General features: G+C 45.9%; 1 protein-coding gene across 3 annotated transcripts in view; it reads left to right on the top strand.

The window, feature by feature from the left end:
- Positions 1 to 227: 227 nt before the first annotated feature.
- The window catches only part of LOC144121020 (lithocholate 6-beta-hydroxylase-like), a 74,451-nt gene continuing 58,407 nt past the window's right edge, over positions 228 to 16,271 (top strand). For 2 of the 3 annotated variants that reach the window (XM_077653926.1, XM_077653927.1), the window contains exons 1-8: positions 228 to 604; positions 7,669 to 7,765; positions 8,719 to 8,771; positions 9,140 to 9,236; positions 10,671 to 10,790; positions 12,335 to 12,423; positions 14,463 to 14,608; positions 15,104 to 15,219. In XM_077653926.1, coding sequence (XP_077510052.1) covers positions 552 to 604; positions 7,669 to 7,765; positions 8,719 to 8,771; positions 9,140 to 9,236; positions 10,671 to 10,790; positions 12,335 to 12,423; positions 14,463 to 14,608; positions 15,104 to 15,219 — 771 coding nt within the window. In that variant the 5' untranslated portion in view covers positions 228 to 551. The remainder of the gene's footprint in view (positions 605 to 7,668; positions 7,766 to 8,718; positions 8,772 to 9,139; positions 9,237 to 10,670; positions 10,791 to 12,334; positions 12,424 to 14,462; positions 14,609 to 15,103; positions 15,220 to 16,271) is intronic. The other variant, XM_077653924.1, reaches the window with a different exon arrangement.

Here is a 16,271-nt window from a genome sequence, read left to right as displayed (position 1 = left end):
GTAAATGCCACCACTCTAGGGCCTGTTTCATCGAAAGCCGTCTGCTGCTCAGCCGCGCGCGTCCGTGCGACGCAGCCTACTGACAGCCGTTCCATCCGGTTGTTCTTTTCTCTTTCTTTTCCTTTTCTGTATTATCTCTTGCTACTTTGTTCTCCAGACTGCTAGCCGGCGCCGCGCTGTAGGGGCCCTCTCCCTTTGGCCAAGGACTCGTTACGTAAGAGCGTGCCTTCCGCTGTGCGGGCCCGCAGAGAGTGCGGAGCTTCAGCCGTCGCTTTCAGAGACGCCACTTCCAGAGACGCCACAGATCGAGTCTCTCCGGGTGCTCCTTCGCAACTTCGCAAGTCAGTGCGCTCTTGGCTGATCGTAGCAGCATACACTTCGGTCGGTGGGGCGGATCGCGTCCGCGTATTTGTGCGACGCAAACGGCACTGTGGATAACGACGATTTACCAGCTTTCCGAGCAAAAGTTTGGCTGTTCGGGCGATTTACGAAAGGGACAGCGTCCAGGAGTTTCTCCTCAAAACGGAGTCCTGCCTTGACGACCATAGACCATGCTGCACGTAATCTTCACGCTTGTGGTCCTCCTGACATCACTTCTGTTTTGGTAAGTAACTTATGCATGGTCGGTTTATTCTTGCCTCGAAGCGAACATATGCATCCAGCGTTTGCGATAGTTAAAAAATGCCCCGGCGTTTTTGATATTGCTTTTGTTTTTCAGCCACTGGATCTTGAACATTTCACTGTCCTAACATTAAATGTCGCTGCTTTTTGCTCATCAACAGTTAGGGAACTTTCACTTCCTTAAATGGAATAAAGCAAAACAAGCTGTCCCTTACCGTATTTTAAACGGAAGTTGTACTTAGCGAATTAATGTTCAGTTGCACCAAAACAGTGAACCTGGTACAGTTGAGGACATGGGCAGATCGGATATGATCGAAGGGCGCAATGCCACTCTGCTTGTACTGGGGGTCAACTAAAGTTGGCAGGCAAAGTAGATTTTTTGAATTGACAAAGTTTGAAAACAGTCATGTCAACTAGCACTAACATGTATTAAGCAGCTACTCATTGACACAGAAACGTAGCAATCTTAAAGTTACAAGGCCGTCTTGAAAACAAAAGATCAAATTCATTAAACAAACCTCTTGGCCACTACTCAAGCAACAGGTGTCGAAAATGTGTTCAGTCGAAGGTACTCGAGCTTCAGATAAAAGCAATTATGGCGTTGTGAATATTCTCAGAAATTTTTTGTTGTGCAGTGAATTTGGTTGTGGCACCATCAAGGGAGAACAAAGCAGTGTGAAGATTCAGTGGTTCATCCTGTTACACGAAAAAAAAAAATCTCCTCGCATATTTGGACCGGTGACTCATTAAAATTTTCGCGCTCTATGTCTGCATTCTATAAACGGAACGGAGGCACCATATCTGAACATATATACTGTACAAAGTTCTAGTAGGAAGAAAACAGACGCGAAAATCAGCTGGGGGATTTTTAATTGAGCATAAATGAAAAAAAATTCCCGCATGTTGCATGTTCCCGCATTTGAGTGGGCCTCGTAGATAATGGTGGCGATGGTTCACAAGACATATCCCAATTTCTTAGCTTTGGCCTTAAAGGTGATGAATAACCTCTTGAAAGCTCAGCAGTAAAAATTAGAAACAAGCAAGCAAGCCATTATTCTTCACTTGACCGAAATATGACAAGTTCAGTGGCTATTGTGGTTCAAACACAAAAATGTGGCAACTGCTTCATTGTGAACTGGTATGTGACACGCAACTTGAGTCGGGGGAAAAAAGCCAGAAGACCAATGCAATTCGTGATAATGAACCTGAAGCAGCAAAACTAGCGGCCGTAGTGGCATTATCTATATAATAATGACAAGTTTAATGCTCTGCAATAAGGAAATATGCTAAAAATTCCAATTACAAAGTCCAGCGCTCTGTAGCAAACCAGGAATAGCCTAGTTTTTTAGCCGTAGCTTAATTCTCAATGTATTCCGCGCAGTTGACTAAGGATAGGTATCGAACATAACGGGCATCATATCATCATTGCGCTGCTGTGGTATCTGCTGGAATGGCATATGTAGTTATCATAGCCGCCCCCCCCCCCCCCCCCCCCCTCAAAATACTTTTTCGGTATCATACCTCTCATACTTACTTCTTACGATCAATAACTTTCTTGCAGAAAATTTTCGCGTATCTCCAGCGTTCTTCAGTGGTCAAATGTAAACACTGTTTGGCTCATAAGTATGCGTGAAACTTCGCAACGATCTTTTAAACGCTTGACTCATCCTACTTGGCACGCCCGCTGAGGCAGTCGAAACGCTACAAATAGCTTCATTTTAAAGCTGCGCTCAGAACACGTTCATGCGAAGGATCCGCCTCCGTGGTTTCTTTCCTTTATTTTTATTTCGTTTCTGCTGACTGAGTCATGCTGCGCAAGCGGACGGGCGCGTTCGTGTACACAAACTCAACGCCTACGTGCCAAGGCTAGCACTCAATAAAGGTACCAAGTTTCTTTTTTGTTTCTTCCATGTTTTGCTTAGAAGGCTCCCCTCTTTACGGAGCCTAACCCAAGCGGCGGCTGCATAGACCTGGCGTAGGCGCAAGGTCGCAGCCCGCGCATAACACCGACACCATGTGCGTCGAATGTGCTAAGACGCAGGAATGCAGTGCGGCCCTTGTCGCACCGCTGGAGTCAGACGACATGTTACTTTCTTTTTTTATAGCTCTTGCTACGCAATTTCCCTTAGCTCCTTAACTGAGGTCTTCATACTGAGCTGTTTTCTTGTACTTTTTATTTCTGTGTGCCCACGTCACAGAGATGGATGTTTAGAAACTTGGCCAAATCTCCAACCTGTTTATATTTTTAAACTACGGACTTCTTGCGCTTTCATTGCACCGAAGGCACTTTCGATTCCATCACTTAATAAAGAAATCACATCAAAAGGAGGCGAACTTACTAAACGCTTGTCGCACAACAAGCAGCGCTGTAGGTGTGATCTGTTACTGCCCTGTCGCGCCGTTTAGCAGTGGGAAAGGCCAAGTGACTGTGGTCAACGGGAAATGCAGCACTGGGCGTATATGTCTGACCGCTCTTTTCGTTGTCCCTTTACACTGTTTCCTGCCTGTTACATGCGGTGTGTAAGCCCTCGTCGTCCAGAGAAGCACGTCCTCCAAGACAGACTGTCAAGTGCTAAATACACATAGTTCTTCTCATTATTCTTGAGAACTGATTTTTTAGGAAAAGCAGCTGATAGCCAGGGGCCTACCGGTGTGTTTGGGTGTTCTTCAGGCGACTACTAGCTTTCTGGTTATTGCAAAGGCATTTCAAGTGCAGCGAACAACTGAGACTTGTCGGCAAATTTCAGTCGAACATTCCAGCAGCAAGGCACATGCAGCGAACCATGAAGGAGGCGCCTGCTACTGGACAAAAAGATTAAAAGCTAGAAAGCCGAAACGCTGCCACTCTGCACATCGATGCCTGGGCTCCTCGCGTTTGACCTGGCTGTTTTCCGAATGCGCTCGGTGCTCGGCTTTTCGTTAATTGAACCGTTAGGACTACTTTTGTCGGTCCCTTCCTCCAACATTTATAGGTGCCGGGTACGAACCTACTTTTACACCCATTAGTTTCCGCTCTACAGGAACATGAAGGAACCCAAATTCAAAAGTGTTTCTGCAACATAGTCAGAAGGGAAACCACTAGTGCCGAAAAACACACACACACAGAAGAACGACGTAGGACGCCGTAAGTCGTTCTTCTGCTGTGTGTTTGTTTTTCGGCGCTACTGTTTTCCTTTCTCGAGTACAATGAACAGTCTAGCCATAATAGAAGTTCTTCTAAACATAGTCAGCTTCCTCCCATCCCATCTGGCTTCTACTGGTCCCTACGATCAATCTTTCTGTCGAAGAGATAATTAGAAAGCGCGACATAATGATACTTGCGGTTCAGGAGCTAACACTGTAGCAAATATACATGTGGTATAGCGATCACGTTGAAGCATGTACTAAAGGCTCAGTTACTGGAAACTCATCGACGTCTTCATACGTACCTTCCGAGCAGAATGAACGGCTAGCATTTAAACTGGCTTACGCAACAGCATGAATGACAGCTGAGATTCCCGCTATTTATTTCACACAACAGTTCGCAGCAACAGTACGAGATTCTGGTATGTGGGTGATCTTCAGCGACTGAGAGGACGCAGTGAAGTCCCTCGACAGCGCGAGATCGATATTGTAGAAGATAGGCGGATGTACGAAACACTTAGAGAATTCTCCAAGGCTACAAACGAACAGCATGTCGTAGTCTTCTGGTCGATACACCATCGTGACCTTATTCCTGGAAACACCGATGCAGATGCAGCGTCTAGGTAGAGAGAGAGAGAGAATGAAAAGGAAACGCAGGGAGGTTAACCAGATGTGAGTCTCCGGTTTGCTACCCTACACTGGGGATGGGGGATAGGGGTTAGAAAGATGACAGAGAGGAAAACGAAAAAAAAGGAACGTGCACACATGGAGACACACACACACAAGGCGTTCCAGTTAGTCTTTCACACAGGCCGGTAGATTGTAAGAAGCGCAAAAGCGCTTGCACGGCCTTCTTCTGCGACGGTAGGTCATTTCGATGTTGTAGAATTCTTTTTTCGGATAGCGGTTGGTCGTCCAGTTGGTCAAGGTCGTGGCTAAGGCATGCCCTCTGTGGTCTGTACTGCGGGCAGGAGCACAATATATGGCCAATTGATTCTTCATGGCCGCAGTGGTCACAGGTTGGGGTGTCGGTCATCCCTATGCGGAAGGCATAGGCTTTAGTAAAGGCAACACCCAACCAAAGTCGATATAAAAGCGTGGCGTCTCTACGGCGAAGCTGTGATGGCGCTCGAAGACTTAATGTTGGATCAAGTGAGTACAGTCGCGTATTTCTTAAATGTGGCTCATTCCATTGCGACTCGGTGTACTGCCGAGCAAGTAGGCGGAGCTTCCGTGCCGCGTCAGTTCTAGAAAGAGGAATTGGGACGTGGCGCTCCTCAGTATGGGCTGAGCGGGCAGCGTGATCCGCCCGTTCATTGCCGATAATCCCGCAGTGACTTGGAAGCCACTGGAACGTTATTTCATGGCCGGCATCACTTATATGGTGTAACGTCTCTGTAATATGGAAGATTAGTTGTTCGTGCGATCCGCGTCGTAGAGGTGACAGTAGAGACTGCAGTGCCGCCTTCGAATCGCAGAATATTGTCCATTTGTGTGGCGGTTCATCACCAATGTGATGAAGGGCAGTTAAGAGCGCTGCGAGCTCTGCTGCCGTCGATGTTGTCGCGTGGGTCGTCTTAAATTTGATTGTTGTAGCTTTCGCTGGAATGACGATTGCCGCCGCGGAGCTGCTTGGAAGGACAGATCCATCAGTGTAAATATGCGTTGAGTCACGGTAGTTCTCGTACAAATGTAGTAGCGTGAGCTGTCTAAGGGCTGGTGATGAGAGATCAGCTTTTTTCGAGATACCAGGTATTGCGAGGTTGATTTTTGGCTGAGCGAGGCACCATGTAGGGATCGAAGGTCTCGCAGCCGGAGTGAAACAAGCTGGCAATGATTCTTCATATGCAGTTATCGTTTGGCTGAAAGATGTGTGTGGCCTGTCCGCTGGTAGAGAGGCTAAATGGTGACGAGGATTCCTGGCTAGATGCCTTATATGGGTCCTGAGTACTTCAATTTCAATGTGGGTCTTGACAAGGTGGTCTCTAGCGATTGCTATCGTAGCCACTGTTGAAGCACTCTGAGGCAGGCCAAGATAGATCCGGAGCACTTGACCCTGGAGACTTTGTATTGTGCGTAGATTCGTTTTGTCTGTGTTGTTTATTGCTGGCAAGCTGTCTAGGTAAGCTAGTGCCAATGTACTTCACCTTCTTTTCTTCCAATCCAAGGAAGTAAAAGGCTCAGTTCATTAATGATCGCGTGAGTTGGTGCGAGCGTAAATATCTGGTTCGAAGCAGATTATAGAAGTTAGGACCTTTACCACATCAATTCATTGTCACGGCTTACAATTCCGCTATCACTTAACAGTTGTTTGGAAACACTCATTCAACGCTTACGGTCGGGAACGGCCTACATGAAAACTTTTCCACATAACATTAGGCGTCCGGGCAGTCGACGATGTGTGTCTGTCAATGAGGACAAGAATGTAACTCATCGCTTGCCGAATTGCCTTGATCATGGCGATGTAGGACCCAACTGAAGAGGTATATTGACCACACTTGATAACGTGCCTTTCAGTCTCCTAAAGCTGTTACGTCCATAGCTAACGCGTGGTCTACGAAAACAGGCAATTGTAGCGCTGAAATCTTTCCTCGGCGACAGCGGATCTTTTCGATGAACATGTTTAGACGCTGCTTAATTTTCTATACGTTAGATTCCGTACTTGAATGACCGTACTTGAATGATTCTTGCATTCTACTGTTTGTGCACAAACAGAGACACTTTATTTTTCATTATTTTTACAGTCCAACAATAATTTTTGCCTGCTGTTTGTATAGCCGGAGCATGTTCATTAGTTGCGTGGCAAACAGTTTAGTGTGTTGTCATTATGTGCCGGAGATATTACGACCTTACAGTTGCATCGTTATGTCCTGCCTTATTGTTTATATTTAACTTATTTTGGTTTAGGCTATTCATGATTTTATAGCGATTATGACGTGTACACTTTATTTTGCATTTCAGTCAGCATTTATAGCGCGTGCACTGCATAACCACTACTGCGTATTTTGCGCCGTAGCTGTGTTTTGCTGCCTATTGTGCCACCATTGCCAGTGTGGTTTACTCTTTTTTGTGAAAAGAAGTTCCGGCGATGCTTTCAGTGACCAACCTCTCCCTTTATATTCATTTCAGTAAAAATTTTGGGGGTTATTTCGACAAGCTACGTGCATTGAAAAGGTACCTCTGCCTGCAAGCTTCTCGAAAGCGCATGTATTTTGGCGCGATGTAGCCAAAATATGTTGAACCACGGCGCCGAGGGTAACCGCGTTTTAGAATTCTAAAAACTGATATGGATATTACATATCATGGGCGGTACCCCTCTCAATAATTAAGGAGCCCAACAATATAGTTCAAAAGTCCACTAATTAATATTAGGTAAAAAGCCTGCTAGTTAGCCCGTCTTAGCTGTATTCTGATGTACTACACCGCTGACAATGTCATGCAGAATAAAGCGCTCTTCTAAGGGAAAAAGCCTATGAAAAAATTTATACAGTCTTAGGTGAAGCACCTTGTATATTCGGCTGACTTCCTTGAACTCTCCTCCAAAACCTCAAAGAGAGGGGTCTTGAAGTCAGACCCCGCATCGAGTGATGCTGAACATTCAACTCATCAGGTAGGAGCGCCCAGTTTTCGAGGACAGTGCGTATAGTGACCTGTAATGCACGCCTGCTCTGCGAGATTAGTGCCTCCGAAATTTGTTCTAGAAGGAAACCCAGTATAATGAGGGTAAATAGCCTAGAATCAACAGCCACCGTGACATGTCATATTTGTAATAATTTACGTAGATTTGGCTATCGCACTTATATTAAGTGCTGTGAAGCACCTCTAGCCTCTATAACCTTTTTAGCATTGTTTTAAAACCTAAGTATTCATTTAGCTTGGTAATTGGATTTTGCGCTTTTTTTCTGTGAATTCCTTCACTTGCAGGTGGGTCCGAAAGAAGTTCACCTTCTGGAATGACAAAGGGGTGACACACCTAACCTTCTGGCAATACTTGCGATTTTGCGTCGACATCTACACAAAGGTACTTCGATAGTAGTTTGTTCCTGATGTCAAATGGAGGGTATAGAAACGTCATCTACAGACGCAATCCTTCTTAACATATTTCGATAAAGTTTATTGTTTTATCCAGATATCTTTAAGTGCCGCGTTCAGCGGAGAACCCGGCGTAGTTGGCGTAGTCGCTGGTGTGTGCGGAAAAGCCGGATTGGTCGAGAGTGTCGTGACGTCACATGTTAAGCTGTGAAATTAAGAGTGATTAAAACATTAGAAAACCGGTAATTATAAGCTCACAACATGGCTCAAACGTCTTTACAGCATGTAAGTATATAACTTAAGTGAACTGCCATGAAAAGAAAATTGGGGCAATTAGGAGCCCCTGACCTTTGGGTTGTGTGTCACACACGCTACCCCTAAACCACGCAGGCTCGTACTGTTCGGTTAAAGGGGGGCTTTATACGCATGTCGTCTGGTCTTTCACGCAATGGCCTAGAGGAGGCGCTGACAGGATCTATTAACGCTATCGTATACCCTGAAAGACAGAGGTTAAGTGTCCCCCAAATTTTTCTCTCAGTCGGGCCTTTCAAAACGGCGGTAATGAGATGTGTGGACCGTCCAGGAACCTGACCGCACGTTTTCCAGAGCCGTAAAATTCCCAATGGGTGGGGGGGCGGTACGCGTGAGAAAGTGGTGCCGGGTGAACATTGAAAGAAAAAATCACATCCTAGTTACTTGCTTTATTGCTTTTTCTTCCACAGCCACCGCATTTTAACAGTTAATTACGTTTCATATAGCCCTAAGGACGTATACAAATACTCTTTTCTGGCTCCGTTATGCACTTATCCAACCCAGAAATATTTCCCTGGTATCAAAAGATCTCGATAGAAGGCTACTGATGAAAGCCTTAGAGTTTTTGGCGACGGTCAGCTTTAGGCGTGCAAAATTCTTTCCTGCCTCTAATGTCATATCTTTTTGCAGCCCCTCAACTCTGTGATTATACGTAACTACACTCGCTACGGCCGTCTCTATGGGTGAGTACGAAATGCTCTTGACTTTGACTGCGCAGCCCTTGAAAGAGGTTTTGTTTTGTTAGGGTAAGTTTATCTAGTTTACGTCAGGCCACATAAAACGGCTCAGACAAATTTGAGAATAGTGGACATGTAAATGAATAAGCGGCCTTCGACAGATAACTCATCTGGCAAAGTCGGTGAGACAGTTCTCTGTTTTAATAATAACTACAATAACTGAAGGAAACTAACAATGAACCAACTAGCCCCAGCAAGCAACCATTCTCTGTACTCGCTTCCTAGATGATATTAATGCAAGCCTCAAACCTAGAACAGCGCAGTCCAGGCATTCGGATTTTTAAAAGCAATGGACGCAATCCCTTCCTTGACAGGTCATATCAAGGCACAGTGCCGTTGCTTGTGGTCGCAGACCCAGAGATCCTGCGCGAGGTGCTGGTCTCCAAGTTCAAGAACTTTTCAGATAGATCGGTAAGACATTACAACTTGTTCGAAGAGTACCAGAGATGGCAAAGTCCTGCGGCCGGGCTGTACTCGGCGACATCTTATTACGGCAATTACGTTTAAAGATACGGGGGCGGAGCATAACTGTGTCAATCCGCTAAATAATTCAGCTACAGGGCAGTGCGCCTGGCTATATCCAGGCAGCCTGGCACGTTTCTCGCTACTCGGTTGCTTCGATTTTTCGCTGTTGTAGCTGGTGCTATCTATAAAAACTTCTTGTAACACTACGTTCATAGAAGATTCTTTATAACAAACGAAACTGCTTTTGAAAGCACTGTGTACCACTGAAAATGGGCAGTTATATTAGAAGTATAGACTAAATAAATATTATTACTAACAACCCATGTTTTAAGGAGAAACTATTAATTTTTTCTGGACACTATATTTCGCTGCGTAGGACGAGAGCTTTGACTTCATTCCGAAGAAAATGGGTCACGGAGTATAGATAAGGAGAACTTTGAGGAATAAAAGCGCAGGGATCAGTTTTACGGAAACGTTTCTGAGAAGCTTAGCGCAAGCGTCGCTGCATTACCTACACCGTAGCGTTTGCAGCATGGTGTGAGAATCCGCCTCGCAAGTAGGTGGTGTGCGGGGTTCAATCCACAGTTCCGCTGAGTACCATTCAGTGGTGCAGTGAGTACAAGCTTTCCCCTGGCCTAATGCGTGACTTCTCGAGGTGAAGTGCTTGAAGATGGGTCTTTTATCCCCCCCCCCCCCCCCCCCCCTCTGCACAGAGAAATGCTTTGTACCGTGGCGCTCTTTGGCCAAAGCTGATTTTTCACCACCAGAATTCAAAGCCATCATCACATAGTATGTACATCACCTGTGTTTATGCAAATGAGTCAAGATGCCTGGTAATTCGACTGCTTCAAGCATCTGCACAAAGCTCGTGCTTGCATAGCGCTTTGGTCATGTGTACATCAACAATCTAGTAAGCTGTCAGGGGCCTTGTTAGAGAACCGCTGAAACCTTATCAGTGTTTTTTGTAAGCGTTTTAGACCCGCCGCGGTGGCTCAGTGGTTAGGACGCTCGACTACTGATCCGGAGTTCCCGGGTTCGAACCCGACCGCGGCGGCTGCGTTTTTATGGAGGAAAAACGCTAAGGCGCCCGTGTGCTGTGCGATGTCAGTGCACGTTAAAGATCCCCAGGTGGTCGAAATTATTCCGGAGCCCTCCACTACGGCACCTATTCTTCCTTTCTTCTTTCACTCCCTCCTTTATCCCTTCCCATACGGCGCGGTTCAGGTGTCCAACGATATATGAGACAGATACTGCGCCATTTCCTTTCCCCAAAAAACCAATTATTATTATAAGCGTTTTGGAGCTTAAATAATGTGAAACCACGTGATGAAAAACGCTTCTTGGCATCCGCTGCAAAGGGGTCCCCATTGGTCGCTGCAGGAAGCTCAGCGTGCCAGCAGTGAGGTGTGGCGCAAGTCCATCATGAACCTGTCCGGCGATGAGTGGAAGCTGGCCCGGAACATCTTCACGCCGGCACTTACCGCCAGCCGGCTGAAAACGGTAGGCACCTTCTGTCGCTTTTAGAGTTATTCTGCTCAGCGCTTGCTTATAATGATGCATTGTCATGCTTCCCTTATTTTACTCGTGGACCAAGATGTCACCACCCTGCAAGGGCAGTACGTTATTCTTGCCACGCAAGTTCGCAAAAGTATACTGCGGCGAAGCTTCATACTGTTTGTGTTTACAGCAAGGACATTCTGGCAAGAGTAAAAAGGATATTCTTGGAGCATGGCTGTCACAGCCTGGAGCTGGCGCCCAGTTATTTTCACTGGTTTGTTCATCTGAAAAAACAAACAAACAAACATGTGGCTGGAAAACTATTCGCTGACACAACAAGATAGATAAGGAGAGGGGGGAAAGGCAGGGATGTTAACCAGAGAGGCTTCCGGTTGGCTACCCTGCACTGGGGAAGGGAATGAGGGGATTAAAAAGGGAAGGGAGAAGGAACGGGAAACACAGTTACAATCTGTCAATGAAAGCAGTCGCTCGTAAAAAAAACAGCACAGTGCCTTGTAAGCCTCGGTGGCAGTCGACTGTTGTGGCCACGGACCGAGGATCTTGTCCTCTGCGAAAGGGCAAGTTATGACAACAAGAGTTATGACGTGGTTTACAGGGTAGGCGGGAGACCACCGAATCCAAACGATAATTCCGAAGCTAAACAATTGTTTCGACAATGGAGGCAAAAATGCGGAAAATGAAGAAGTGGGAAATTATTACTGTCTAGTTAAAGTTTTGCGGTGTACGAATTTTGCACAACTGTACTGGCCTTTGTGTTTTTACTTTCCGGACACGCGAGCGCCATGCGCTGGATGGATGGAAACAAGTTTTGTTTTTGGAAACAACTTTTATTCGCCATGCGCTTTTGCGGCTTTGGATGCGTAGGCGTGAGAAGCACGCAAGTGACTGCTACAAGTTTATTGCGAGGGTGGTTGACCTAGCTAATATCGCACAGTGATGGTGGTGTTCTTGAAATCACCGTGTGCTCATTTCACTTTGTTCTTCGAAATGCGCTATCGCATCATCACAAGCCAGGAGTGGTTTTCCCATAGTTGCTGTTAAAACATAGAGAGTCAAGCTTACTTATCAGAAGTTTAAACTCGGGAACGTCTCGAAAAAAATGTTTTTTTTTTCTTCCAATTTGTGGGCTGCCTGTTGAGATCTATCTTTTGAGTGAACGGTGTGATCCATACGGCAGGACCACCACGCATGTCCTCGCCAGACATCAAATGCGTTGCATATTAATTGACTTACGCCGCCACGGTGGCTGAGTGGTTATGGCGCTCGGCTGTTGATCCGAAATACGCGAGGTCGACCCCCCCCCCCCCCCCCCCCCCCACCCTCCCCCGGGCCGCTTCGGTTTCATATCGATGGAGGCGAAATGCTAGAGGCCCGTGTTCTGTGCGATGTCAGTGTACGTTAAAGAACCCTAGGTGGTCGAAATTTCCGGAGCCCTCCACTACGGCGTCTCTCATAGCCTGAGTTGCTTTTGGGATGCTAAACCCCCTCAAACTAAACTCAAGCCAAATTAATTGACTGACTTTCAGATTCTCATCAAAATCAAAACGATCGCTGAAAGAATGACATCCCGGCTTTTGGAGGCGGCGGCGCAAGACAAGCCCGTGAACTTCTCCAAGTGAGTAACAACCGTGTATAGGACGAACAGGCGTCAGGCGTGCTTTAATTTGGGCCGAAGAAAACAGAAACACTGTTCTCTTTACTCTAAACTGGTATCTTTCGGGATCAACTATCGCTGTTAAGGGGCAAAGCCGCGAATGTCTTTTGAAGCCGTTGGCTCGCCAAGCTTACGTAATTCAGAGCACAGAAAATCGATGCCTTTCTACACGTTGAAGAGTGCCTGACACGTAATGAGGAAGAAGACATATAATACCACAAGGCGAAAAAAGAAACTCACTACCAACTATTGATTTTTAAATTTGAGGTTACATTGTGTTTCTGTACTCTTTGGGTTTCTGCGGACCTCTGGTATGGTTGTCTTTTCGAGCACTTTTATCGCCCATGCTGCACCTCAGCATGGAATTAAGATTGCTTACGTAGTGCACAGACCTCACAAAGTGACGCTTTTTGGCTTAGGCAGCCCTTTTTGCTTAATCAATTATCCTATTGTGTTCGTTTATTAACAAAAGAACGTAATAAATAAGATACTAGCTAAAAAGATACATCAAATTAATGAGCTATGACGATAAATAAGTTAGGATGTTAAATAAAGCATTCGCAGACGACGTGCACGTCAGCAATGGTGAGGTAAGGCCTTGGACACTTAAGTCTTCGCCGTTTCCCGCTTTCGCGGAATAAAAGAGCATCCTTCGCTCTTTTACCTCTGGCATTTCTTTTCTGATCCAGGCAACACCACATGTGCTAAAATAGCGGCTCAGGTGCAGTGTAAAGGTCAAAGCGAAAATTCCTCCCCCGTGCACTTTTGTTAACAGTGAATAGTGTCGCAGTGCTGTCGGCAGACATCATAAAAAAAAAGTTAATATGCTTTGGGTCCGCAAACGGTCGTTCGCACGAGATGGCCGCGGCGTGCGGTTACTGCTGGGACACATAAAAAAGCAAGCTGTTTCCGCTGCTCCACTTACCTTTCCACTCTCTTTCTTATACACTTTTTGCGAATGAAGTCTCCTAATATTGAAATGACTGTGCACCTTGTAGGCCCGACGTCACCGAAGCCAAGGAATAGCCAACGCCGTAGTGAGATGTCCTTTTCATTCACCACTCCCGCGCTTTCAGCACTCGTAGCGACACCTATATGCTCTCGCGAAAACTGTTTTTTTTTTAAACCAAGTGTAGAACAGTAAAGAGTGGTGGCGGTAATTAAAATAAACCATAACAAGGGAGCTGCGCAGTTTGTTCTAGCGACTGTAAAAATAACCGATCCCGACGACACAAGGCCAGCTTTCTCGTGCAAAAATTTTGAAACTTAATTTTAAAATTGTGAGACACTCTTATGGAAACATTGAAGGTAATGGTCCATTATTGTGATACGTAGCAAAATCTTTCTTTTAAATTGTTTCCAGCGCTCACATAGTACAGTTAAGACTGCCATAGAAAACCAATGGGGAACGCTTTTGACGATAGCACAAACGTTCAGAGAGAGAAAAAAAATACAAGACTGCCGTCTGGTGATCTGCGGCTATATTGATTTAGTGAAATCTTACATTGTATGAAACAATTGTGTACATAAACCGTTTCCTGCTAAATAACGCTTTTGTCCAGAATTGCTGGGTATGCACACAGGCATTCCAGAATTAGTTTCTTGTTCTGTTAGCCGCAAGAGATAGATTTTGTCGCGGCGCATTCGAACTTTCTCGGAATGTTGCGTTTGTCTGAGTCCGAACAGAATAAGGAACATGGGTGCTGCGGAGCGTTGCTCACTACGAAGCTCGAAGAGGCTGTTGATATCAATGTTGTCCGTAAGTGCCTCAATTTTACAAGTCGGCTGTTAAATAATCCCTAACGAAACAAACGACTTTTGTCGGCATCACTAACCTTTAGGCAAGGACAAGGGCGGATGATATCGCAGCGATGAGATAGTCAGAACCAAGATCCCTGCCCCGAGCTGCATGCTCTTTGCTTGTCTTGGAGTTCATTTATGAGATGAGCATAGATAACACGTAATCGTGAGAAAAAAACTGAGATTTATACTTTGCGCAGGTTGGCAGAACACGCATCGCTCGACGCTACAGCAGCACTCAACTACAGCGTCGACTTAGACAGCGAGAATGACCCTAACCATGCGATGATGAAGTGTGTCGATTCTCTCTTCAGCAATACTGCCGGTTGGAAGGTGCTGATGATGTGTAAGTTACTTAGTAGCATCAGTTCGGGGATTGAAGCGGAAAAAAAGTATTTCTGAATAAAGCAATGAACGAAATAAAATTGTCTCTGGAAGTGGCAAATTAACCTTTATTTTAGTCTTATAAATATGATTGAACCTGTCAAATACTTTAGCTAAAGGGCATTTCATGCATGCAGTGGGACGGGTTTTTCATGGACGGGACGGGACTTCAACCTGTCCTTTATTTTCATCATGGCAATTCCTTAGGAGACGAGAAAATCATTTTTTTTTCATTCACCTTGCTCTCAGCGAGAATGTGCGCACTGGGGTTGTGGCGGTCGGATTAACGTGTTTCCATTTCTGACTGCTCCACGCGATTTATACTAAACAGCATTACTATAGATCATCTGCTAAGAACTAAAAACGAGGCAGAAAATCATAAGCTCCGTTTGCGGAATATTGTACATGTCACAGTGACAATTGTTTACACCTTGCATGTCGCGATGCGCTCTCGCAGTTATGATGCCTGGTCTCTACAAGGCTTTGCAGCCAGACTACCCACCAAAGTCGAGCACGGATCTGTTCAAGGCTTTCGTTTCCCACCTCATGGAAGAGCGTAGAGCTAATAACAAGGTAAAACACTGCGTTGAAAAGGTCTTTGGGCTGTCCTGGCCGAAGCTTCAAGGAACTGAAACGCCTCTACGGATGTTTGCTTAGAAAGCGAGATGGTGGAAAAGCCCGGCTCTAGACCTTACTTAAACCAACGCAATGCCACAGAAAATTTTGAAGATGTTCGCTATCTAGCAGGAAGTTTCCCCGCGGTGCATGGGAACTGACTGATATCGGTTTTTATCTTTTAACTGCTGATCCGGAGTTCCCGGGTTCGAACCCGACCGCGGCGGCTGCGTTTTTATGGAGGAAAAACGCTAAGGCGCCCGTGTGCTGTGCGATGTCAGTGCACGTTAAAGATCGCCAGGTGGTCGAAATTATTCCGGAGCCCTCCACTACGGCACCTCTATCTTCCTTTCTTCTTTCACACCCTCCTTTATCCCTTCCCTTACGGTGCAGTTCAGGTGTCCAACGATATATGAGACAGATACTGCGCCATTTCCTTTCCCCCCAAAAAACCAATTATTATTATTATTATTATTATTATTATTACTATTAACTGCTGCAGGGACGCGCTTCGTATGGTTTCATTTGCTTTTAATTTCATCCGCTCGTGACCCCTGGAGGGGAGGAGACAAACGGCTGAACACATGCACAGCATGTTTGGACGTGGCGCTTTTCCTGTAGCCGCCCTTTTTTGCCGCATCCTGTCCGTTCGTGTCACAAGAACAGCGCTGTGCCTATTCTTCCCATAGACACCGAGAAGTTTGTTTCCTGAGAGGGACGAATGGCCGATAAAATTTCTCTGGCAACTCAAATGCGCCGTCCTGCTGGCTCCTTCGTCGGCGTTGGTCCGCCAGTGCGGCATGGCTGCTACGAGCTGCATGACGTCATACCCCACGGTCTACGCCACGGGGGCAGAGCAGCGGCCAGTTGAAGGGTAGCAAATAAAACGAAACTGCAATAAATCGCTACGAAATACGCGGTCCCGCGGTATGAAAAGGTTCTAAGGCGCTCTGGCTTAGACTGGTGTTGAATGCAAAAGTTTGACAGAGCTTTACAGTCAGTTCCTATCT

This window comes from Amblyomma americanum, chromosome 2 (genome assembly GCF_052857255.1).
Source record: "Amblyomma americanum isolate KBUSLIRL-KWMA chromosome 2, ASM5285725v1, whole genome shotgun sequence".
In the NCBI taxonomy this organism is placed as follows: Eukaryota; Metazoa; Arthropoda; class Arachnida; order Ixodida; family Ixodidae; genus Amblyomma; species Amblyomma americanum.
This window is presented reverse-complemented; position numbering and strand designations above follow the sequence as displayed.